The sequence below is a fragment of the Saimiri boliviensis genome, chromosome 10 (genome assembly GCF_048565385.1).
Source record: "Saimiri boliviensis isolate mSaiBol1 chromosome 10, mSaiBol1.pri, whole genome shotgun sequence".
NCBI classification, from domain to species: Eukaryota; Metazoa; Chordata; class Mammalia; order Primates; family Cebidae; genus Saimiri; species Saimiri boliviensis.
In genome coordinates this window covers 58,920,549-58,946,810 of record NC_133458.1, presented here as the reverse complement: position 1 = coordinate 58,946,810, position 26,262 = coordinate 58,920,549, and the positions used below count along the sequence as shown (strand labels likewise).

The 26,262-nt window shown below is 35.8% G+C and overlaps 1 protein-coding gene across 7 annotated transcripts in view; it reads left to right on the top strand.

Moving 5' to 3' along the window:
* The window catches only part of CACNA2D1 (calcium voltage-gated channel auxiliary subunit alpha2delta 1), a 486,450-nt gene that overhangs the window by 98,827 nt on the left and 361,361 nt on the right, over positions 1-26,262 (top strand). For all 7 annotated transcript variants that reach the window (XM_039472910.2, XM_074379327.1, XM_074379330.1 and 4 more), the window contains exon 3: positions 4,865-4,981. In XM_039472910.2, the coding sequence (XP_039328844.1) occupies positions 4,865-4,981 (117 nt within the window). The remainder of the gene's footprint in view (positions 1-4,864; positions 4,982-26,262) is intronic.

Genomic DNA, 26,262 nt, shown 5'->3' with positions numbered 1-26,262 from the left:
ATCTAAGATAATAATATTCTTCTAAGGCCAGCTGATTGGTAAATTTAATTCCATCTGCAAACTTAATTCCCTTTTGCTGTGTAACAACATATTAACAGGTTCTGGGGATCAGGATATGGATGTTTGGGAAGCAATTATTTTGTCTATCATAACCACCACTCTGTTGCTCAGTAGCTCTGAATACTGCTTTTCTCCCACTAGTCTTTTCAGTTCCAATTCTACTTAAACCTTGATCCATACTATTTCTTCCAACTGTCATCCTGTGGTGAGAGCATCTGATTAACTCAGTGCATTTTTTTTTAAGGTATGCAAGTCTTTTGTATCTGGCTCTTTACATGCCATTGACTCAGAAGTTAACTGCTTCCAGGTCTGATATAAGTCCTGATGCAATTGGTTAGAAGTGAAGGACAAGGCCATACATTAGAATATTTCTAGCCATGTGTAAGGCAGCTCCTATTTCATCAGGGACTGTCAAAGGGAAAACTTGCCTCAGGAAGATGCCTGTGTTTATGGCAGAAATTTAATTGCTTGTCCAAGACAATTTCCATGGAAGGAAAGTACACATGCCAGTATTGGGAGATGGGGTTGTCACAATTTACATACCTAAGATTTAATATGCAAAAATTCGACTGTTTCTTTTTAGGGAACTTTACTTGCATATGAGCTGCCATTCTGTTTCCTAGGAGGGAAAAATTAATCACATCACTTGAAGGTCAAGTGACCTCTTTCAAATCAAACCAGACTTTTGTGGTTAACTAAGGATTTAGTAAGTTCTAACTCTTTTTCAATATTCTCTCCTGTTCTTGACTTTATTCTTCAGTGCTTGGGCACAGGGAGAAACTTATGTGACAATATCTGGTGTATTTGCTTGTTTTTCTTTTCTTTTCTTTTTTTTTACACTAGTATTTATTTATTTATTATTATTTTTGTATTTTAGGTTTTGGGGTACATGTGAAGAACATGCAAGATGGTTGCATAGGTACACACATGGCAGTGTGATTTGCTGCCTTCCTCCCCTTCACCTATGTCTGGCATTTCTCTCCTTGATGTCTCTCCCCACCTCCCATCCCCCTGTCTCTCCCCCATTTCCCCCCAACTTGTTTTTATTTTCTTGCCGTAGATATGGAACTTGATTGCTGCTTAGAACTTGGCCAATCTTCTCAACCTCTTTCGGTGGCTCTTTACCATCTTCCTTCAGCTGGGCCTCTGCTTCCCACTGTCCATTTCTCAGCCTCTGCAGTAGAATTTCTTTGATCCTGAACTGAGCCTATCTTCTAGCAGACATACTGACCCTTGTTCCTTTCTTGCTCATTTCAAAGGGCTTTCCTAAATTTCCACATCCTGCCAAAGCCAAGGAAGATTCAGGGCACAGAGTGGCATTGCAGACTCACTTTGCCTGAATACGCCACCTTACCATTCACCTTTGGCTGCTCTGGTCATTGTCACTGGTTTGCTCCTTTATGATGAAGTATGATTCAGACTCCCTCCAGATACTCTAAAGCCTGTATCCCATTGTTCTCACTAATACAGTGGTTAATTACATGTATATTATAGATTTCTTAAAATGAATAAATAATATAGTATGTGTGAAACACCTAAAAGTGATATAGAATAGCTGCCTAAAACTGATTGTTAATAATAATCTTCTAGCTGTGTGCAGTGGCATGCACCTGTAGTCCCAGCTACTTGGGAGGCTGACGTGGGAGGATCACCTGAGGCCAGAAGTGCTAGGATGATTGCCTCTTTAATAGCCATTGTACTCAAGCCTGGGCAATATTGTGATACCTGTCTCTAAAAAAGTTTTTTTTTTTTTAATAAAAATTCTTTAAAAATCTTAGGTCATCTAAAAGCTTGGAAGCATATTTAGTTTTGAGTAAATATTTCTGGGGCATCTATCTGTATTATGACTTCCAAGATGTTTCTTTGTTAAGCAATTATATCAATGATTAATATCACTTTTTAGATATTATATTTGAAGTTATTTAAAAATGTATAATTGTGATGATTATCCTGTGGAACTGTGGACTTACTTAGAGTAAAGTGACTTAAAACATAGATTATGTTAACACAGATAATTAGCATATGTTATGTTAATTAGAACAAAAATATTTAGAACATAGATTATGGTTTTTCTGCCTGTCTCACAAACCATAATCTATGTTGTCATCACAGAGAAACTTGGTCTTCGAATGTTACAGTGAAAGTACATTAAAGCCAGTTGGTTAAGATTGTAAGAAAGGAAGAATACACAGGGGGTAAGTATGCCTTTTTGTCAAGACTTATGTCAGGGTGGTAGCAGAAGTTGAACTGTAGAAAAACCAAAGCATATGAGAGTATCAGGAGAAAAAGCATCCTGCTTTGAAATCTCTCTATATGCTGCGTTCTTTCTAGTCGAGAAAAAAACAAAGGCCAGTATTGCACAGCATGTAAAGAATTGACATAATTGAAATGTAACTCTGGTGCCAAAAACTCATATTATTTCCACCATGCTGTTTTTCCTTCGAGAAAGAAATTGGATGAAATGGCAAAGCAGATAATTATTTACAAAAAAGTAAACTGAAGAAGAGGAAAAGGTACTTTAAGATGTGTTTGAAATATTAATATATGAAGTATTGTAGAAATATGTCTTATTTTAGTGATGGAAAGAGTTAGAAATATATACATATTATGAAAATATATTACATGATCATAAAAATCCATATGAAGCCTTCTATGAAAATTATTTACTAAATGTTTATAAGAAGAGCTTTGCAATAGCTCTCATGACAAGAAAGATGATTGTAGTCTTTGGAACCAGAAGCAAAAGCTAGTTTTTTGGTGGACAGTTATGTAAATTTAATTTATTTTTATTACCAAAGAAAGCATTTCAATTGTGGTTTTATATATAAAATAATACAGCCAGATATTTACACTAGGGGTTCTAGACTTAAGCTTCTTGACTTAATTTATTTTACATTTATTTGTGAGTTAGATCTTGTTTTTATTTGTTATATATTTAAAAATTATCCTAAAAGGAAAATTTGAGAGAATATAATTTATATATTTGAGAAGATATTTATATACTTGAAATAAATAGTTTCTGCTGATTCATAATCTATTTATTCCTTAAAGCACCAAGTAATTAATATGTCTGGCACATGTATGTAGAGACTTAATAAATGACTACCTGAAGTGTAGATTGCACTTCTGAACTAATCTCCAGCTATGAAGCATTGTATTCCCTATACCACAGGAAGGAGGTTAGACTGCATTGAGAAATGAACACAATATTAATGGTACAAAGCACATTACATTTCATACCAATTAGCTCTATTGGTTTTACTGCAAAGAACTACATATCCTGGATCAATTAAAGTGATGTTGAGGTTTATCTATTTGTACCCCAAATCAATTAATCGACGTTCCTGAATGTTATCTTAGTCTGAAATGAAAGAGAAAGCTTTGTATTGGATGAAGTTCTTCACAGATGACATGGGTGTTTAAAACAGATCTCAATAATCTACCTCTTAGCAGAAAGGGTAAGCAATCCAGTAAAAAGCAGGACTCCTGGATGAATCCAAATGTGGAGATTTTATCACGAAATTAATGTGCCTTGAATACTTTGAGTGAAAACCTGCAAGTTCAAAGTTCACATGAGTATTGAAAAACCTCATAGTGTGAATAAGGCAATTTTAGGAGTAAAAATGGATTTTAATCTTTACAAAATATTAATTTTAATTTCAAATAAAAAATTATAAGTTCATGTAAAATGAATGTGCTCTGTGGTCAATAAATGGTAGTATGTGTCTGTGTCCATTTGAAGCCAGTATTCACTAGTGTTATCAGTGCTCAGCTGGGACCAGGCTGTAGAACCTGTTGGTAGGAAAGCATCATGCTGGAGTTGTGCCAGAAAAAAGCAGGGTTGAACTGGTTCCTGTATGTGCCTGGATTCACTTCTCATAAGACAGTAAAAACCTGCCAGGTCCTGGCTTTCAAAGATGGTTTAGTCATGCATGTACACCCCATCTGTTGGATGCATAAGGGATTTCCTTCTCAACTCAGCCCTCCAGCCACAAGCACTGTGACTGCTTCTCCTCTAACCCTCGTTTCTTTAATTCTTCCTCTCTTGCTGAGAGTGTACAGGCTGTGTAAGACAGGTGCAGCTTACGCCACTCTGGGGAAATCCTTCCATAGACATTAAGGTGAGCCAGAAAGGTAGTCAAAGTTTTCTTTTGCCACTTAGCTTAATTTCAGTCTCATTTAATTCAGTGATTAACAGCCAACAGCAACATTTACTTTGATAATAAAAAATAAATACACCATTACAGTTCTAACCAAAACCTTAATGGCCTTCATCTCCTCTATAGTGGACTGTCTCTAAAGCTTCTCTTCTTATTTAGATGAACAGTAGCTGGGGCTTTACATTTCTCTCTCTCTCTCTCCCCTCCCCCGTACCATGTAACCCTTCCTCCTACCTTTGTCTTCCACACTCATCCTCCAGGTTTGACCTTCCATACTTCACTTTGCCTTCTGTTGTCTAGGATGGCTACCCTTTCTCTTATGATGCTGATGACAGATAAAACCCAGTTTCGAGATTGGAGAGTACAGCACAACGCCTCCATATTGCATGTACAAACCACTGTGGTACAAGATGTTTTACAGCCTGTTAACGTAACCTCTATTTTGGCAAATCTGATGAGCTTAGAGCAAATTTATATTTATATGTCTTTTTTCCTGACACATTCAAACTCCAAAAAGATCAAGATAAAGAAAGAACAGGGTGGTATTTCTAATCAGTTGTTTATAGTTTTAAATACATTCTAATGGGAACCTGTAAGCCAGATAAGTAATTATTGTTCTTACTAGATTTTTCTCTCTCACACAGATTTATGAGAAATATCAAGATTTGTATACGGTGGAACCAAATAATGCACGCCAGCTGGTAGAAATTGCAGCCAGGGATATTGAGAAACTTCTAAGCAACAGATCTAAAGCCCTGGTGGTGAGTTTAAATCAGATCTGCTCATTTTATTATTTTTTATTACTTACCTATTGTTTGTTTATCATGTCCTGTTGAGGGGTTTCTTTGGTATGCTTCCTTTTTCTTAGTAACTGTGTTCATCTGATATGTTGGTAAATGATGAGATATCGTGGTTTCTTTGTACACCCTAAATTAGTTTATTTCTAATTATTTTTTATATTACTATTATTTTTAATAATGTATGTTTAATTGCTTATATGTATATTTATACATATGTACATCATGATACATAATAATAAATTGAGCATGTTTAGGTCTATTACACAACGTAAAACCCAGAATATTATCATCATCTTTAATTCTATTGTCTCTTATTCCATCACCCTTCCACTCTGCTACAGGTGGCCAAAATGCTAGACATTCAAGTAGTCATTTTTTTTTTCTAAAAAGAAAAAAAAAGCTGTGCCCCACAAAAATGCTTTACTAAACTAAGTTATTTTTTAGTTTGCTTACTTTTTAGCATTATCAAATTCATATCACACTGTATGTAGTCTTCAGCTACTTGGTCTTCTCCACCAACATGTTTGTATGATTTATGTGTATGTTTGCACTTAGATTTAATTCATTTTATTCAGTTAAATATTATTTTCTGAAGATGTATCTCAATTTCTTCATTTAGTCTCTGTGGGTAAATTATGATTTGGATTGTTTCCAGAAGGATGCTATTATGAGTAGTGCTGCTGAATTTTCTTGAACAGGTCTCCTAGTACTCATGTGCAAGGATATCTGTAGGGTTAATACAGGAGAATAGAATTGCCAGATTGTAGTGTGTTCACAGAATCAGCTTTACAAAAGTATGACAATTGTATGAATTCAGATTTTCACTAGCTATATATGAGCCCACGTCGATCCATATTCTGGCTGACATGTGGAAGTGTTAGACTTCTTAATTATAGGCAGTTGAATGGGTATAAAATGGTACATCTGCTTGTTACTAATGAGGGAGATATCTTGCTGTATATTCATTGGCCTTTCTTGTTTCCTCTTCAGGGAAGTTTTTTGCACATTAAAAAAATATCTTTAGGGTATATATTCCTGATGCTAATTCATTTTAGTTCTAGATGATGTAAACATCTTTTTTCTAGTGTGTGCCATGTCCATTGCCTCTATTGTGATTTTGACAAGATAAATTCTTAATTTTAATGCAAAGTTAACTTCTCTTTTAATTATTAGCTTTGTGGACTGTTTTGTTTAAGAAATCCTTGCCTACCCTGAGGTTATACACATAATTTAATATATTTTATTCTACATGATTCTAAACTTTGTCTTTTGCATTTATGTATTTAGTCTACTTGTAAGTTATATGAGTATAAAATTTAAAGGCTGCATTTCAAGTTATTTTTTACACTAAATTTTTCCATGGCATTTATTAAATAACTTGCCTTCCTCTAGTGAACTCCAGTTGTCAAGCTCAATATCTCACAGGCTGATGTGTCCCGCCCAAATCTCATCTTGAACTGTACCTCCCATAATTTCTATGTGTCATGGGAGGGACATGGTGAGACGTAATTGAATCATGGGGTTGGGTCTTTCCCATACTGCTCTCATGATAGTAAGTCTCATGAGATCTGATGGTTTTATAAAGGTGAGTTCCTCTACATATGTTATCTTGCCTGCTGCCTTATAAGAAGTGACTTTGCTCCTCCTTTGCCTTCCACCATGATTGTGAGGCCTCCCCATGTGGAACTGTGAGTCAATTAAACCTCTTAGCTTTATAAATTATCCAATCTGGGATATGTCTTTACCAGCAGTGTGAGAACAAACTAAATACATAGGCCAAGTCCCTCACTATATTCTTCTTCAGAATGATCTTGAGTATTCTTAAACTTTTACCTTTTATCTAAATTTTATATTTAGCATATAATTATACAGGAAAATGTCCACTGGGATTTTGATTTGTATTATATTGACTCAGACCAAATTGAGAAGAATTGATATCTTTATTATATTTTGTCTTTCTATTTATAAATAGTATATCTCATTTAGCAATATTTTGTACCATTTGATAAACTTTTAAAAATGTTTGCATAAACTTCTTATGATCTTTTGTTAGGTACCATGCTGGAGCTTCAGTTTAGCTCCTCTTTTTCTTTTTTTTTTTTGAGACAGCGTCTCACTTCATTGTCCAGGCTGGAGAGCGGTGGCAAAATCACTGCTTACTGCAGCCTCAACCTGCAGGACTCAAGCAATCCTCCCACCCTAGCCTTCCAAGTAGCTGGGACTACAGGCATGCACCACCACACTTGGCCAGTTTTAAAATTTTCTGTAGAGATGAGGTCTCCCCATATTGCCCAGGCAGGCCTTTAACTCCTAGGCTCAAGTGATCCTACTGCCTTAGCCTCCCAAAGTTCTGGGAATAGACATGAGCTACTGCGCCCAGCCTGGTTCCTTTATTGTATAGATTTCAGTACATTTATGGATATTTGTTGCAATACAACTCTGAATTTCCTGTTTGCTTAACACTCAGAGTTCAGAATTTTTGTTTGTTTACTATGTTTTGTATATATCTTGGCCCTCAGAAATTTTCTGTGCTTTCTCAGGTACTTCTAAATATTTATATTATGCTTCTTCAAATATCCAAGATACTGTTGTAATGTAACAAGTACGTCAGTTGGAATTTTTGTTATGCCGTGTTGCTAGAAGTTGAAACATTTAATTAAAAATAATAACTGAGGCTGGGCTCTGTGGCTCAAGCCTCTAATCTCAGCACTTTGGGAGTCTGAGGTGGGAGGATCACCTGAAGTCAGGAGTTCGAGACCAGCCTGGCCAACAAAGTGAAACCCCATCTCTACTAAGAACACAAAAATTAGCTGGGCATGGTGGGCAGGTGCCTGTAATACCAGCTCCTCTGGAGGCTGAGGCCGGGAGAACCGCTTGAACTTGGGAAGTGGAGGTTGCAGTGAACTGAGATCATGCCACTGTACTCCAGCCTGTGTGAAAGAGGGCAAGACTTTGTCTCAAAAAACAAAAAACAAAAACATAAATAAATAATAACTGAGTAATTCATTAGAAGATAAACTTTCACTACTAGAAAATTCAAAGCTTTCGTATTTTCCATTTTGGAGATGAGAATGCCACTTTTAAGCATTTAGTTATGTAAATGTTTGTAATAAAAATGTATCTAATAAAAAGGTGCCATCTACTGAAGTGATTAATATTCAGGTGACAGTGGAAAATGATTCTATTCATATTGATTTTATCAGTCTACATTTTTCCTCTGCATGTAGGAAGCAGGTAATTTGGATATCATAGTCCCTTAAAAAAGGTTGTGGAATGAACTGGTGTGTATCTTGCCTTATTTGGATTAAAACAGAATCCTATTGAGCCCCTCTTTCTTACTTCTCATTTGGAATAGAAGCTCAAGACACCTGGTTCATTATTTGAGTCTTTCGAGGGATCAGTAGACCATCTTAAGCACATGATGACAAAATACCAGACACAATGGCTAATGAAGTGTAGAATAGGTCAATTTGATTTCAGGGAGACAGATTCATGTTTGTTTTCAGAATAAATTACTTGCTTAACTTCCTTGATTCCGCAAAAATAGAAAACAATTATTTGAAAGAGAAATATTTTGAGGCTAATGGAAAAACATATGCTACATTGTATGCAAAATGGCATTGTTAATTTGCTTCTATTTTTGTCATAGGTTTATACTCAGGGAAGGCATCTGAATTAAAGGAGCTTTATTTCTTCCGGGTGGGACACTAATGTAATTTCATAGGTAAATATAGTAGAAAATATCATGAATATACAAATCTAAGTTAGATGATAAAATTTAATATCAGTTAGACTTCATTGAGTGGTTACTAAGTAGCATCATCTAATTATTTCTCATAATAATACTATAGTATAGACACCATTATTAGTCTCATTTTTCAGTGAGGAAACTGGGACTTTGAGAGTTCTTGAAAGTTACCCAAGGAAATTTATCTAATAAGTAATGTTTGCCAGTGCTTCTCAAACTTTAATATACGTACAGATCACCCGGGGCTCTTGTTAAGATGCAGATTTTTATTCAGTAGATCAGGATAGAGATAGTGCATTTCTCATAAGCTACCCAGGTAATGCTTATGCTCCTGGTACTAAGACCATACTTTGAGCAGCAAGAATGTGAAAGGATTCAAATTCAGATGTGTCTGACTTTAAGATCTGCATTTCTACTTATTACACACATATATTTTTTGACCTAAGGAAGTGTATAATCATAACAAGGAAGAAATGATGGCTAAGTAGTATTTTGTAAACTGCTATTCATCCATACTGAATAAGTGTTGGATGTTCCAGATGAAAGAATATTCTGGAAGGTGATTAATTTTTCAGTGAATCCTATATCAATTAACCATTTTCAAAAGAATGATTCAATAAAAGAAAATATATGATATTTAAACAATTTTCATTGGTATTGGAGTTTGAAAAATTTAAAAACCTTTATTATTCTTCAGTCAACATCAGAGACCTCTAGAAAGATACATGTTAACGCTCTGAAAGAAAAAATAAGTGTAACTGTTTGTTTTCTTATATGCCTACTAAATAATCTAACAGTTAGATTCAGGCTTTTGAAAAAAGGAAATGAACAACTGGAGTGTTTTTTTTTTTTTTTGGTAAAATTATTGCTTTTTTAGTATCTGCAATAATTGTTAATGTGCCTGCATCAACACAGATTTTATGTATTTGAACATTAAGTTGTTAATTCTATCTTTTATAGCCTGTTGATTAAAAAGTCAAATTTAACTTATTATCTTATGTTATAGCTTGTGTTTGTTTGCATGTTTGACTCTACTTATTTCAGCTTTTTTTTACACTCCTTAGTGCTTTGGTCTTTTGATCAGCTCCATCTACCAGCCTTAGGAAGAGCTGAAAGATAAAATGATATCAAAAAATTTTAGTTGCTGTGTCATTGATAGCAGTTTTGCTTTTTTTGGGGAAGCTTTTTACTATATAAAAATCATGTTATGATTCTGATGATTCATATGTATTAGGCCCTTACAGAAACTCTGTGAAGTAGACACATTAAACATTTATGCATTCTTATTTTATAAATGAGGAAATTCACAGGACCAGTGTTCTTACCCAAGACTGTATAGCTAGCGTGAGGTAGTGGTAGAATTCAACTTTATGACTTCTTTCTAAAATCCATTTTTTCCCCCCTCTAAACCCACATTTATAATTTGAACCATTTTATTTCCAAGATGTATCTGCTAAATAACTATTTTTCTGACATTTGTTACATCTATGTCTGAGGAACTGGCTCCCTACAATGATTATTTGACTAATATCATTGGATTATTCTTAAGCAATCTTAAATCAATGTTTTGAAGCAGAAAAGATATAATCATTTAACAGTATTAGGAACATGCATTTCATAATGTATCAATTAGTTGTATCATAAACTAGGCTGAAATATCTGCAAGTGTTAATGAACAATTTATAGGAGAAAGCTTTTCAACAAAGCAATCCAACCTCCAATGCTGCCTTCTGAGAGATGAAGGTAATGAAATCAGTGGTCTCATTGTTCATCAACCAGCCCAGCCAAGGGGATCTGCTCAGTAAATGAAAGTCTCTAGGCATTTTGCTCAAAGGAAATAGGATCAAGATTATAATAAACAGATTTTTCTGGTGATACTTTCCAATTATGGCATATTCTGTCTCCTTCTGGTTGTCCTGGTAACTTTAATTAAAGCTGCGACAATCTATTTTGAAGCTTTAAATACTGTAATATACTCCAACTCTTAATTCAACCTTGATATTGAGCTTATGATTAGATAACAAAAAGAGGGAAATGGTAAATGTTTTCAAGAGATTTTTAAAGTAGGTTTTGTTTTTGTTTTCCTAGATGTACTGGATTATTGTTATTTAACCAAGTAGGTTTTTTAATTTATTTTTTATTTTTTATTTTTACTTTTTTTGTTTCTTTAGTATTTAGGCCAGTCATTCTATATCATTTTTATTTGTCAGTAGTGCCAATAACATTTTATAAAAACTCAGCTTTCTGGTCTTTATCTCTAGGGATTTTAACTAAAAAAAAGTGGAAAGAAACTCAAGAAAAATTTGATCCAAAGAAGTGAGAAAGGGATCCACTAAGGAATTCTGAAATTCTTTAGAGACTCAAAGAAGAATAAAAAATTCATTGTGTTTGACTGTTAGATGTCATTGGTTTACTCCTGTGAGGACAGATTCAGAAGAATGTATTGGAATGGAATGAAGACTGTAGTGTTAAAGACTGGGGGAACAGTGAGACATTGGCAAGAAATTTGTCTGCATTTTCATGAGGTTTAGTAGGACAGTGAAGGAAAATGTGGAGTACTACTGAAGACTATTTTTATTTCTTGTTTATTTTTGAGACTGGGGGACATATAAGCATGCTTATAGCTAGAAAAGAAGAAACATATGAAATTTGAAAATAAGAAAAAATAGTCTGAATGTTGAAGGATGATCCCAGAAAAAGCAGACAGAGAGATCGAGGTCATGCAATTTATCTTTGAAAAGATGGTGGAATCTTTCACTTGGGACAGAAGGAATATTATTAAAGGTAAATAAAGACAGTTGATTTTGCAGATAGAGAAAATGTAAAAGTCGCAATGATGACCACTTTTCTCTTGGCCAAGTAGAAGGGATATTATATGTAGAAACCGAAGGGCCGTGGGAGTTCATGGGGACTTGTTGAAGATTTGGGACAGCAAAGTAAGAAAAGCTGAAAGGAGTCAATTATGAGTAAGTAAAACAACTGAGGAATAATATCTAGGGCTTTCCTAACACTGAGAAGAATCAGAAAATATAAAACACCCTCATGCTCTAAAAAGGAGGTTCCAAGCTACATATGAATTTGAAAGAACTTTCTGAAAACTTTATGTTTATGTGGATGTGTTTATTTTGGCCATTAATACAGAATCTATCTGGAGGGTATAAATTATCCAGGTTAAAGAGAACAGGAGAAAAATTCCTTTGAAAAAAGTATAAAATATTGTGCCATTTGCTTTCTTCCAGGAGAAAAGTGGGCTTACCCTTCTCTTAATCTTAGTGTAAATGTCTTTGAGAAGATTACTTAGAGAGCTAATACATTTCCCTTGGAGTCTGAGTGCTGAAGAGATTAGGTAATCCACTGTTTGTTTTGTAAAATTGAGATTACTTTTATTTATTTGGATTTGATACATGCCTGTGGATGCTAAAAGGGAAGTGCTAAGCCTCTTCCTTTTCAGCATGTTTACCTGGTGACAGGGCAATGAGACATGGCATCAATGGGCACAAACTTACGCACAAAAGAAGGCAGTGCGATATGGAGCTGCTCTTGGACTTGGATTTGGAGCTGGTCAGGCCCGGCAGGACTTCCTGCCAGGAACAAAGCTAGTTTAGCAGAAAGAGGGTAGAAATATACTGTCAGCTGGGAGCTGAGGGGCTGGGGTGTAAATGACAGTCAGAAGTGTGACTTTGCAATTGAACATCCTGGGTACCCCCATACAACTGGGAAAATATCTCAAGAAAGGAACAAGTCAGTGTTGAATATCCATCGGCTCCAGAGAGTAACGATATATAATATCAGGAGGAAAATCTCAGAGAGTGGACATAGACCCTACCACATTCCCCATCTGAAATTTCTCAGTCTGAAGCAGTACTAACCTGGTAATGGGAATTTAAATGAATTTTGCATTAAGCTTAGACTTTTGATTTTTATGCCAGACTAGATATTTTAATTAATTAACTGAGACTATTTTTAGCAATAACACTTTTACATACAATAGTGAATGGAAAAGTTAGGGAAACTGTAAGGCGTAATGTTGTGTTCAAATACGATTAATAGACAAGCCAACAAAAGGGTATTTAAACAGAGTGTGGATTTGTTTTTCCTCCTGTGATAAGATATGTGTACGTAGGTAGCTCAAGAGATTTTCAAAAAATCCCACTCTGTTATTTCTGTGTCTATCTCACTGGACAACTTTTAGCTACAATGGAGGATAAGAAATACAGTCTTAGCTAGGCCATTGCTTCTCTGAACAAAATTGGGGGAACTCTCAATTACAATATATATCCAACCAATTGATGTCTACGTCAAGACTTTTTCAGTATTTAATGTGAATTTTACAGAAGTTGGTCTAACGAAAATTCATTTTAAAGAAGCAGAGGAGAGGAAAAAAACAGTTTTCTGTTGGCATTTTTTATATGGAGTCCCACCTTTCAATATAACAGTTATATTCATAATCAAATCAGCTTTCTCTAACAAGGCTTGGCGTAATATGAAGAGTAGAAAACCACAATTACTTTTGCACCAACCTAATAGAATGAAAAGACTGTTGAATTCATCTAGGATTGAGGATCGGCAAAGTAAACTTTGTAAACATGGAGGATATTTGAGAATAGTCAACAGTAGTTGAAATATTTGAAACCGGGAACTTTGTTAGTTAGGCTCTGATAATGGTCATGAAATAAGAGTTCAAGGGAGTAGACATTTTTATGTGGATAAAGTATAATTTTTTTAAGGAACAGTGAAGAAACAAGAAGTTGTGGTAAAGGACAGAAATTTAAGAAATTAAGTGTTATGGGTGAAAACAAGTTAGAGGCATGAATGAATGACCTGGTTACTTAGATGGTGAAGAGTGAAAGTTTCTGGAGTTTTACTAGTAAGGAGGAAATGAATCATTAGCAATTATTGACTGTCTGTTATGGTCCAGATTCTTTCTAGGCACTTTTCACATATTTCTAACACTCTTTCTGTTCTGCAAGGTACATGTAATTGTTTTCACTGTACACATGAGAGAATGAAGGCCTGGAGATGTTTGATAATTTGCCCAAGCTTACACAGCTAGCAAAGAATTCAAACCCAGTTGTGTATAACATTATTGATGGGTTTTCAGAAACTGCAACTTTAAATGGCATGCCATATAACAGACCCAGTTTTACCACTGACTAATTGATACAAGCAAATGTGAAGTGTCTATAGCATACTTCTGGTCACAAAAATATCACCAAACTTTTACATAAGCACTAAAAACTTCTGTTATTAAACACTGAAATAAACATGAGCTATACCTACATTTAAAAAAGATTAACATGAACAAGTAAGATAATTTTTTTTTTGAAATGGAGTTTCTCTGTCACCCAGGCTGGAGTGCAGTGGCGTGATCTTGGCTCAGTATAACCTCTGCCTCCTAGGTTCAAGGGATTCTCCTGCCTCAGCCACCAGAGTATTATTTACCTAATTATTTCAGCTCAGAGTGTTGGGTCGCCAGAGGCTCTCCCAGAAGCAAAGGGTGCAACATGGGAACCTGCTCTGGATAGGACATCATCACATCACTGTGTGCACTCATGCCCATACCCACACCCACTTGTCATGGTACAATTGAGACATGCCAGTTTACCTAATGTGCATATCTTTGGGATGCGGGAGGAAACTGGAGTACCCAGAGGAAACCTTTCCAAACGGGGAGAATGTGCAAACTCAACACAGACGGTGCTCCAGCCAGGTATTGATTTTCGTTTCTGCTCATCAGTGTTATAACAAAACAATACCATACAGAAAGACGTTATCTGAGGACCTGCTATATCTACAAAAATACTTGGTGTTCCCTTGTGTGTCCTCTCATTTGTTTAAAAGCTTACATCAACTCATCTAATCTTTACAGTGCAGAGCTGAAACCAAGAAAGATTAAATGACTTCACCAACTCTTACACAGAGTGAGAGATCTGGGCTGGAATTCTTGTATTTCTGTTATTTAACTTTTAGGTGGCTGCGTCATGTTTCTCAGCTCTATGACGTCTCAATAATCTTAGCCAAAATTTATTTGTCCATCATTTTTCCTGTTAAATCAAAGCAGTCTGTCCAGTTGACATGTAGCTATTATAACTAAGAAAGCCATATTAATGCTCTACTGGGGTCTCATAGTACCATTATATTTAAGTCCTTTAAAGGCAGCAATGTCATTTATTTTGCTTGCCCTACAGCTTGTAGCACCTACCTAGAGTGTAATTTAGCTAGTTTAGCTACTGAATAAAATTCAGACATAACCTGCAGAATGTCTTTCCATTGAATGGTTGTCCAGTGGAATGCCTCTTGATTTTTGAAATCTAATCTGCACACACTACACTGAGCTCTCACTAGATGTTTATGTTTCTTCCTTTGCTTTTTGCTGATGCTTATAAGGCACCTATTTACATTACATCTTCCAATCTCAATGTTTTTAACAAAACAACATGTGAGAAGTTTCTTGATTTACCTTACCGTTAGTAGAACATCAGAATCATGTGGCGATGCCTTGAAATGCAGATGGAGATGTGCACGTTTTCTGCCAACATTGAAAGGCCAAGTAGGGCCTATAGACACTGTCTGTTAACATCCTATTCATTGTATGAGCAGGAAGTGATGCTTGTAGCCCTTTACACCCTACTATGTCGTTTGTAACATTTATCCACGCATCTTGGCATTGATAAGTGTATATTTTATTGTTTTCTTTAGGTGGTTGAAAGCTGGTTGTGAGGAGTTTGGGTTGATACAAAAACACTATGGTTTTTTTGTTTGTTTGTTTGTTTTGCTTAATAAATAATAGACTATCAGAATTTTCACTCAAAACATCAGATTTTTCTGAAGTACATTACTGCTTAAGTGGGAGATGCCTGTCCTGCTTGATATCATTTGTTAATGTGGTAAATGGAAAGCCACAGATACACCATCACATTTCCTCTATTATATTACACACTGGAGCAGCATCTTTATAGATTTCTAAGTCTAAAATAATAAAATGGTAGGAATCTGGGGCCAAACAGAAGAGATGGTGAAACACTAACTGCTGTCTGTGTTTACGACCTCTTAAGTTACACTAAGGAGACTGATCCATATACCTATATGTGCTGATACTCTCTACCACACTTAGCATTTTAATTTTTATAATATTTTGTTCTGATTAATACATTACTTAAGGGTCAGCAGTGAAGTGTTTTTAAATAACACTTACTTTTTTTTTTTTGAGAAGGAGTTTTGCTCTTGTCCAGGCTGGAGTACAATGGTGCCATCTTGGCTCACTGCAACCTCTGCCTCCCTAGTTCAGGCGATTTTTCCTGCCTCAGCTTCCTGAGTAGCTGGGATTACAGGCATCCACCACCACACCCGGCTATTTTTTTGTATTTTTAATAGAGACGGGGTTTCACCATATTAGCCAGGCTGGTCTCTAACTCCTGACCTTAGGTGATCTGCCCACCTCAGCCTCCGAAATTGCTGGGATTACAGGCGTGAGCCACCGCGCGGAGCCAATAACACTTTCTTTGTAAATCTCTCAGTGCTAGAGAGTGCGTTTTCTTTCCACATTCCATGTGTCAGTACTAAATGGCTATTTGAACAAAGATGCTTTTTAAAAAAAGGTAGTTGTCACGTACACCTTTAAGATAGAAAGCACAATTAGTGGTATATGACACCTAATTCTTTAATGGAAGGGTCAGACAAGGAAGGATTTGGGGCAGCAGTGATAGGCTCTGTCTTTTAAAGGACATCTTTTGGGAATAAGATTCTTATACTTAATCTTGAGTTGTCTTTAGGATCCAAAAGCAGTATCTAAAGTATAATTTGCGTTCTGATAATGTAGCATGGGAAAAGGGGAGTGCTGGGTTTGTAATTAACTTTGAGCAGAATGAGAATTAGTTCAAGTGACTTGCAAAACTCACACAGGCAAAAACTACGTAATAAGCCTAGTATAAAATGTAAATGTGAGGCTCTTATTAAGAAATTATTAGAATTTCACCATGGCAGCATCAGAGAATGAAAGCAAGCATGGGATCCTTCTGAGTGTGGAGTCCTCGCTGAGTCTTTCAGCCTGGTCCTGTGCATAGGTTGTTAGTCGTAGAGCTGGAACCAGAACTTGGGTTTCCTAGCTACTTGTACAGTGTTCTTTCTATGGTGATAGTCATCAAACTTTACTTGGTGATTTGAGAGTCTGTGAAATCCTTGATGATTGTTGAAAGATAATTCCTAAGTGAGGCCAAAAAAAAAAAAAAAAAAATCATATGTCGTTTCATTTTTTTTTTTTTTTTTTTACAAAATAGCAAGTTTGCCTCAACATATACTGATATACTCTGATCTGAATGTGCTGGTTAATAGTGTTTTGGATAAAAATAAATAGAGAAACAGTGCTTGATCCAAGGCTACCCTCTTCGATTCACATAATGGAATCTTAAAAGAGAACTTCATGATATCCCATAAATTCAAAGACAATCTGATGAAGTGATGTTTGTTAACATTAACATTTAGCCATTTATAGAGTTAACTAAAAGTGGTGCTCTGATTCCTGAATGTTAACTTTATTTTTAATCTCTCAATGTTTAGTTTTCCTTTTTCCTTGTTAACCCCTTATTATCTCCCCACAGAATAAAATAAACCCTAACCCTTCCTCTTTTGCTAACTTTTACTGAATGACATGAAAGCAGATGCCTGTTGTGATATGCCCAAAGCCATCCTGGCTTTTTTATATACACAAATATTCTTTGGATCTATTCTTCATAATTTTTTAAAGCTTCTAAAGTCAAAAACTGCATTTGCAAGATAAGTTTTCTCTGATTTCTTAAAATCTCTGGACACAATTTACCGTTAGAATGATGAAATGCTCTGTCTCTTTATTTAAAGTATCATGGATCATAAATCTTTTTAAAATTTATTTTTATTGAATTTTTTGAGACAGGGTCTTACTCTGTCACCTAGGCTGGAGTGCAGTGGTGCTATTATGGCTCACTGCAACTTTGACCTCCTGGGCTCAAGCAGTCTTCCTGGGCCGAGTAGCTAGGACTACAGACACATGCCACCATGCCTGGCTAATTTTTAAATTTTTTTTGTAGAGGCAGGATCTTCCAGTGTTGCCCAGGCCAAAGTGCCGGGCTTATAGATGTGAGGCACCATGCCCAGCTCAAAATCATAAATCTTGATGGAATTTTAGAATTTCAGTTTTCTGGTCTTTTTATCTCATGCAGTTGAATGTCTAAGCCACCAAAGTGAGGGAGTTAGCTGTTCTTTTCTCAAATATTTTTAGTGATTAAGATTCCACAATTGTAAAATCCCATTATTGTTGCTTATCTTGTTTTTTTTTTTTTTTTTTTTTTGAGATGGAGTCTCTCTCTGTCACCCACACTAGAGTGCAGTGGCATGATGTTGGCTCACTGCAGCCTCCACCTCCCAGTTTCAAATGATTCTCCTGCCGCAGCCACCCAAGTGGCTGGGATTACAGGCGCATGTGACCATGCCCAGCTAAGTTTTTTGTAGTTTTAGTAGAGACAGGGTTTCACCGAGTTAGCCGGGATAGTCTTGATCTCCTGACCTCATGATCCGCCCGCCTCGGCCTCCTGAAGTGCTGGGATTACAGGTGTGAGTCACCGCATTCGGCCAGCTTGGTTTTTAAGAGATGATTCCTAACATTAGTGTCCTTGTCTAATTTAAACCTGTTTTCTTTTCTCTCTTCTGTGTACACTAAAATTTCATTGGCATTCTTTTTAGAAGGCTATCTCATTTTTTGTGTATGTATATGGGATGTGTTGAGGATGGTAGGAGCTATCATCAGTTCATCACAACTTAGTGTTCTTGGCACATAATGATGGCTTTCAGTTGCTGAGATCATTGCCAGTCATTGTGGAAAGTGCTTTACACACCGTATCAAATCTTCAGAATAACCTTATTAGGAAGATATGCTATTGTGTTTGAAGATAAGACACAGTCTTCTTAAAATCTGTAATCTTCTGTTACATTTTGAGGCAAAAGCCATATCACTTTTTTTTTTTTTTTTGGTAAGACTCTGTTTTATTTTATTATTTTATTTCTTTTTGTGAGACGGAATCTTGGTCAGTCACCCAGGCTGGCATGCAATGGTGCCGTCTTGGCTCACTTCAACCTCCACCTCCCAGGTTCAAGCTATTCTCCCACCTTAGCCTCCCGAGTAGCTGGGATTACAGGTGTGCACCACCATGCCTGGCAATTTTTTTTTTTCTTTTATTAGAGATGGGATTTTTAGTAGAGATGGGATTTCACCATGTTGGCCAGGCTGGTCTTGACCTCCTGACCTCAACTGATCTGCCTGCCTTGGCCTCCCAAAGTGCTGGGATTACAGGTATGAGTTACCACACCCAGCACCCATCCCACTCTTAAGTCTCAGGTAGAGGAGGTTTTATACTCAGGTATGTCTGACTTCTGTCTGTGCTTTTCAACAATATGCTTTTATTTCTGTAACTTAATGAACATTGATTTTTTAAGAACTTTTCTGTGTAGACAATTTTTTATTTCTTTTTCATGTGTGCTATGTTCTCGAAATTATCAAATATTTATTCGCTAATTTTCTCAAAGCATACAGGCTGTAATCGAAGGTTGTGCTTTTATGTGGGATTACTTAAAGCAGTGTATAGCTACAAATTAGTAGTTTGTCATTTGCATATGATCCAGTTACAGTGAAAACTGCTTTATTTTCTGTGGGTTCTAGGTTAGATTATACTAAATATGTTAGATGATTTTGATATATCTTATGTTTATAAATATACAAGTATATTTTCATTGTAAATAATTTAAACAAATCAAAAATTGTTATATGAGATGAGAAGAAAGATCCTCTTAAGTATTCACTATCCAGAGAAAAACTACCTTTTAAAGTTTGGTGACTACCCTTTTAGAACAATTGTGTGTGTGTGTGTGTGTGTGTGTGTGTGTGTGTGTGTGTTTGTGTGTGTGACTTATCAGTATTTCATGGAGTATTTTTTTTTTTTTAAATGGAGTCTTGCTGTCACCCAGGCTGGAGTGCAGTGGCATGATCTCGGCTCACTGCAACCTCTGCCTCCTGGGTTCAAGTGATTCTCATGCCTCAGCCTCCTGAATAGCTGGGACTATAGGCATGTGCCATCATGCCTAGCTAATTTTTCTTGTATTTTTAGTAGAGACGGGGTTTCACCTTGTTAGCCAGGATGGTCTTGATCTCCTGACCTCATGATCTGCCTACCTCGGCCTCCCAAAGTGCTGGGATTACAGGCATGAGCCACTGTGCCCAGCCTTCATGGAGATTTTGATGTGACAGCATATTAACTTACATAAAATCTGTTTACTAAATTTATAGTATTCAATTTTGTGAATGTATTATTTACTTAGCTATCGCCTACTGATAGTTTATTTTTTATATAGGCGATATGAATACTGTGTATAGCATATCTTTACACATACATGAGAAAACTGTTGATTGCTTTATTATACTTAAGTCATGTAAGTGAAATTGTTGTGTCTAAAAGCATATGGGCGTTAGGTGGGTGGCTCACTCCTGTAATCGCAACATATTGGGAGGCTGAGGCAGGAGGATTGCTTGAGGCCAGGAATTTAAGATCAGCCTGGGCAATATAGCAAGACACTGTCTCTACAAAAAAAAAAAAAAAGAAAAATTCATCAAGTGTGGTGGCATGTGCCTGTAGTCTTAGCTACTCAGGAGACTAAGACAGGAAGACAACGTGAGCCTGGAAATTCAAGGCTGTGGTGAGCTATGATGGTGCCACTGCACTCCAGCCTGGATGACAGAGTGAGACCTTGTCTCTCTCAAAACCACATCTGGGGCATTATTTATTATTTGGTTTTCTTTTAACAAAATTGAAATCTTTAATTCTTCCATTAATTCCTTCTCTCTTTCTTGTTTATTTTTAAATAACAGAATTTCTAACAGACATAAATAATAGTGACCATGTTACCTTTGACCCAGTATAATAAGTTAAATGTGGTTCTGTAAGTAGGACTTAATTTTAAATGCTAGGTATATTTTTAATTATTATAATAATGTCAAAAACTCATACTTTTCTCTGCAGATTAGTGCCTTCGTTGTTGGCAACATAATCGGTTCAAAATTAACAGGCTGGTTGGGGCAAACATCTGTCTTCCAGATTTATTAAAAAAAAAAAAATCAGCCTCAGAGTTGCAGTTACTGATTCCAGATAACAGCTCATATGCTCTATCTTGCATGTATTACCCAGCCACAGGCAGCATGCCAGCAGGCCGTAGTGTGGATGAGTGTTCCTGCTGTTGGCAGTCCTTGTATTCTAGGGCAGCTGACACTGTCAAGGCCCCAGTTAAGAGCAAGAACCAAGTTGTGTCTTGACAGCCGAGACATTAGTTACAAAAGACCGTCTACTCCTTCTCTGGTTAATTTATGCATTTATTCTCAGGACTCATTACTCCCCAATTACAGCTACTCCTATAAATGTTGGCCTATTGTGAACCAGTCACCCCTGACTGCCAACATTGTTTTTTCTGAGAAATTCTAGGATCGTCAACTTAAAGGTCTAATAATCATTTTCTACAAGAGGGTTTAGAGAGAATTTATTGCACTATATATTACTGCCTGTCCCATTTTTTCTAGCAAAACAACATAATGTCTCTTCAACAAGAAAATAATTAAGTAAATCATCAAGTGTTATATTTATGTGCTCAGAACATAAAATCCTTAAAATGTGGATTTTCAAATAGCCATTTTTGCTTGTCATTGATAGTAACAAGTTTGACTCTTGCAGAAATGTTCATTTTCATTAAATGACTGCACACATTCACTTCTACCTCTCAAATGGGTATTTTTTTAGTTTACATAAAAACAAATGAATGTATAATTTTTGACATCTTTATTAACAACCATATTTCGACTCAAAAATTGTATCCATTGAAATGAACTTACTCCTCACAATTTCTCAGTAGAGAGTAATTATGTTTTTAGTTTAAATATTAAAATGTTACAAAAATATCAAATCTATGAGACCTTACAGTAGAAGGTCTTAATAACAAATTTTTAAGTGCTTATGATATACTAGACACTGTACCAAGGACTTTTTTGCATTTACTTATTTAATCTTTACAACATACTTCTATACTCGGCATTGATAGTCTCAATTTTATAGAGATATTTTGCCCGAGTATTTGTATCCATATCCATTTAATTCCTAAGCTTTATCTCCTCACTCTCCTTGCATCTCCTCACTCTGCCTTGCACTTATTATATGTCAGGCACTCTGCCTGGTGTTTTACACAGATCATTCCGTTTAATTCTTTCTTCTCTGACTTCCCCTCTTCCTACTCATTCTCTTCTTCCTCTCTCTTTTCCTCTGTTCCTTCCTCTTCCTCTTTCTCTTGATTTTCCTACTCATCATCTTCTCATTATTACATAATGTGGTAAGGCAAAGAAGTATAGAATGAAAAAGTTCTCAGTATATTATCTGAGGTCACATGGTTCTAGGTTGGTATTTTTGTTTCAAAAGGAGATTATGTATTACTGTGTTTTATTTTACATCAGATATGCTATATAAAAGCAATAATGATAGCTTAATTTAATTACAATTTATGTAAAAGGAGAGAAGGATTGAAAGAGAAGAAAGCAAGCATGGAGAGAACAAAGGAGAGGGGACGTAGGCTTTTTATTCTCTAGACTTAACTTGCATTAAGTATTTAAATAAAATGCATGGGAATTTGGTAATGGAGACAGAGATTATAACATCCACAAGTTTTATTAAGCTCACAGTAATTACTTAGACTTATGTATGTGAAAAACAACAATTTTAGAGTATCTACAAGCCACATGGTGTGCTGGGGCTTTTATGCCCATAAGTGGGTGTGTTTTAGGAGTGTTTTGGGTAAACTCTGGTCTAGATACAACAGCATACATAGTTGCATAAAGATCAAAATTAATTAGAATGGTTTTTATTTCTGAACTTGAGGTTTGATAGCATGCAGACATTCACTTTTTAAATTAGCAGTGAGACCAGCAACCTTTCAAAAAAAATTACGCTGCTCTGTTGGTATTTCAGGAAGAGATTTTTCTAGCTTCTAAAGCATAGGTTGTAGGCAATTGAAAAGTGAATTATATCATTTGAAGTTCTACGCATAAGGCATGCTTAATTAACCAACGTATAATTACCTCTAGTGAGAAATGGAGGGTGTATATATACATAAAAAACAAGACCTCTTACTCAATTAAAGGAAATAGGTGAGAGGCATCATATGAGAGGACAAAGTAAACCACGGAGGTCAGCTGAGTTGATCTAGCAGCGTACAAAGAGCTTGGGAAAATTCTCTTTGGATTTTTATTCTTCATTACATTTACAGATGTTTAATGTATTCAACATCATTCTTTTCCCCCAAATAACTGTTTATTGGAGCTTTATGATTTTGCAAATGAAGCTATCTTTTGGGGATTGCTCTTTCTTTAATTTTAATGATGCCAAATGTCTGCTAGTCATCTGGCGAGGAAAATCAGGGCTGCTTGCTGTTGCTTTGCTGCCATGATCAAATTTCTCTTCTAAACGGTAGTCTCCAGTCCTTAGCTGACATTTCACACCAACTGCCCTGACACTGTTGGAGGCTAAATCAGCATATTAAGAAGCAGCAAGTGGCACCTAATACCTGCCCTGAGAAAAGTTACTAGGTTTTAGTTACTGCGAAGATTCTCAGCTGCTCCTCCTTAAGTATTTTAGTCGTGCTCACTGATTTGAAACAACATTTCTCAGCTGCATAGAAGGCATACTGAATAAATACTGGAAGGAGGACAGTTTAAAGACTTAAAAGCAGTCTCTGTCAAGGCAGCCCATACTTTTCCTCTCAGCCATACACACACAGGGGAATTATCCCTATGATCTGCCTGTGTTTTCAGTTGCCGCGTAAGTAGGCATCCATTACAGAGGAAGCTGGCAGTGTATATTTTTGTTGTGTTTTTGTGACGGTTGTAATTTCCCATTTCTCCATTTAGTGACAGCATTTAAAAAAGGAAATAATGTACGCACTTTAAGAAGCAGTGAGCCCAAAAGACTTCTAGGTACTCTTGGTAGCTTGTCTAAATGCAGAATCACTTGTGTGGTACCCTTGATATTTATGCATTGGGTAATGTTCAGCTAACATTAACCAATGAAAGACTACGGTCTGTGTAATATGGCTTTGATGCCATTTGTACATCTTTTTTTTTTTTGATTTGCTTTGTAGTGTTAAGAGTATTATTACCGAATCAGATTGATATGGTTTGGCTGTGTGCCTGCCCAAATCTCACCTTGAATTGTTACAATCTCCATGTGTCAAGGGTGGGGCCACGTGGATTGAATTGAATTGTGGGGGTGGTTTCCCCCATACTGTTCCTGTGGTAGTGAATGAATCTTATGAGATCTGAAGGTTTTATACATGGGAGTTCCCCTGCACAAGCCCTCTTACCTGTTACCATGTAAGTCATGTCTTTGCTTCTCCTGTGCCTTCCACCATGAGTGTGAGCCAGCCCCAGTCAGGAGGAACTGTGAGTCCACTCAACCTTTTTTCTTTATAAATTATCCAGTCTCGGGTATGTCTTTATTAGCAGCATGAGAACAGAATAATACACAGATATTTTGATTTATATGTTAGCTACTGTTTCGATAGCTTTAGTTTTCTTTTCTTTCAGATAGAACATGATTCTGTTATATTTGGTTCTCATCAGTGAAAAAACTTATAAGCATGTCTCATTTTAAGGGACCAAATTGTTCTCTTTCTGAGAATTTGGGAGTGGTGAGAGAAAGGAGAGTTAGAGTTAGAACCAGCAAGGGTAAAAATATTTAATATATATTTTTTTCAATTTCAGTCAGAGAAGAAATAATTTTATTAATGTTTATAAAGTAAAGAAAGGAAATAGTTGAGTTATCAAGGACATATACCCAAGTACAAATAAGCAGTATTCAATAAGAGACTTTAGGAAAACTTCTGTCCTGTCAGTTTTTAAAACAGTGTTAAATATTGTTAGAATAGTTACTTTAAATTCTTAAGTAGTTACTATATAAAATAATTAAAACCACCTTATTTGTTATCTGTATCTCAGGAATTCTTAGTGATCGTATTTAAGGTGTATATAGGTTTTAAAACATAAGCAACTTATCATTTGTCAAGTAAAATATATATTAGATTTTTGATTTTTGAGGGTTTTTTTTTGATTGAATTTTTTGGTAACTGGAGTTCCCATACTATAAAGCAAATATTATTAAAAAATAAAAAACTACCTGATGACATTAATCTAAGGAATTAATTTTAGCTTCTACCCAGTATTTGCAAAATGTAAGGAAAAAGGTATTAAGTTTCATTTTAATTAATATTTCTGTTAGCAGACGTTAGTTGATTTACACTGTGCATAGAATTAGTTGTCTGGCGAAACACAGTGTTTTTCTTATCTATTATTCAGGATTTATTTTTCTAGAATTCCGATTTCCTCCCCTTCTTTATGTTATCAGTGGAGGATGACATTTTTAATTTGAATATAGCAGGTGAAGTTTTAAAAATCTATGTTTTAGTATTATCTTTCCTGATTTTTTTTTCTGGCATACCTTTCTTTCCCTTTATTGGCAACATTTTCAGCTTTCTTTTAGTGGTGTTTCTTTCAAGCAATATGTAGCTTTTAATTTTTGATGCAATATGGTAATTTCTGACTCTTAATGAGAAAATTCAATCCATTGATGTTTTTATTTCTTCTGTCTTACTGTTTATTGTTTTACAAAATTGCTGCCTTTTTTTCGTATAGTATTTCTTTCCATCTTTGTATATAATCATTTGAAAGTTATGCTTTTCAAATTCATCATGGTTTCTATTCTTTCCTTAGTCTTTTAATAATTCTACTATTTAAATATGATATCAGCTATTTTGCACGTTAAGATGCACTGTATCTCTACATTGATGCTCCTTTTTCCCTACTTCTCTTGCTGTCCTCAATCTAATTGACAGAACTTTAAGAGGCATATTTTTTCTTTTCTTTCTTTCTTTCTTTTTTTTTTTTTTTTGAGACTCTGTTGCCCAGGCTAGAGTGCAGTGGCACAATCTCAGCTCACTGCAATCTCTGCTTCCCGGGTTTCAAGCAATTCTTCTGCCTCAGCCTCCCAAGTAGCTAGAATTACAGGTGCCTACCACCATGCCCAGCTAATGTTTTGTATTTCTTGGTAGAGACAAGGTTTAACCATGTTGGCCAGGCTGGTCTTGAACTCTCGACCTAAAGTGATCTGACCACCTCGACTTCCCAAAGTGCTGGGATTACAGGTGTGAGGCACCACACCCACCCAGAGACAAATAATTTTTTATTAGAATTTCCTTGATAGGGTCTTTCTTCTGTTTCAGGAGTAATTTTTGCATTATCATCTGATGTATATTTTTATCTTTTGGGCTGCAGTCCTGTTCCTCGGCACTTTGTTGATGATATCCCATTGTCTTTGGTCCCCTAAGCTTCAGATGAAATGTCCAGGGCTAGTATCATTGTTCTTTGCTTTCATTGTAACATATTTGT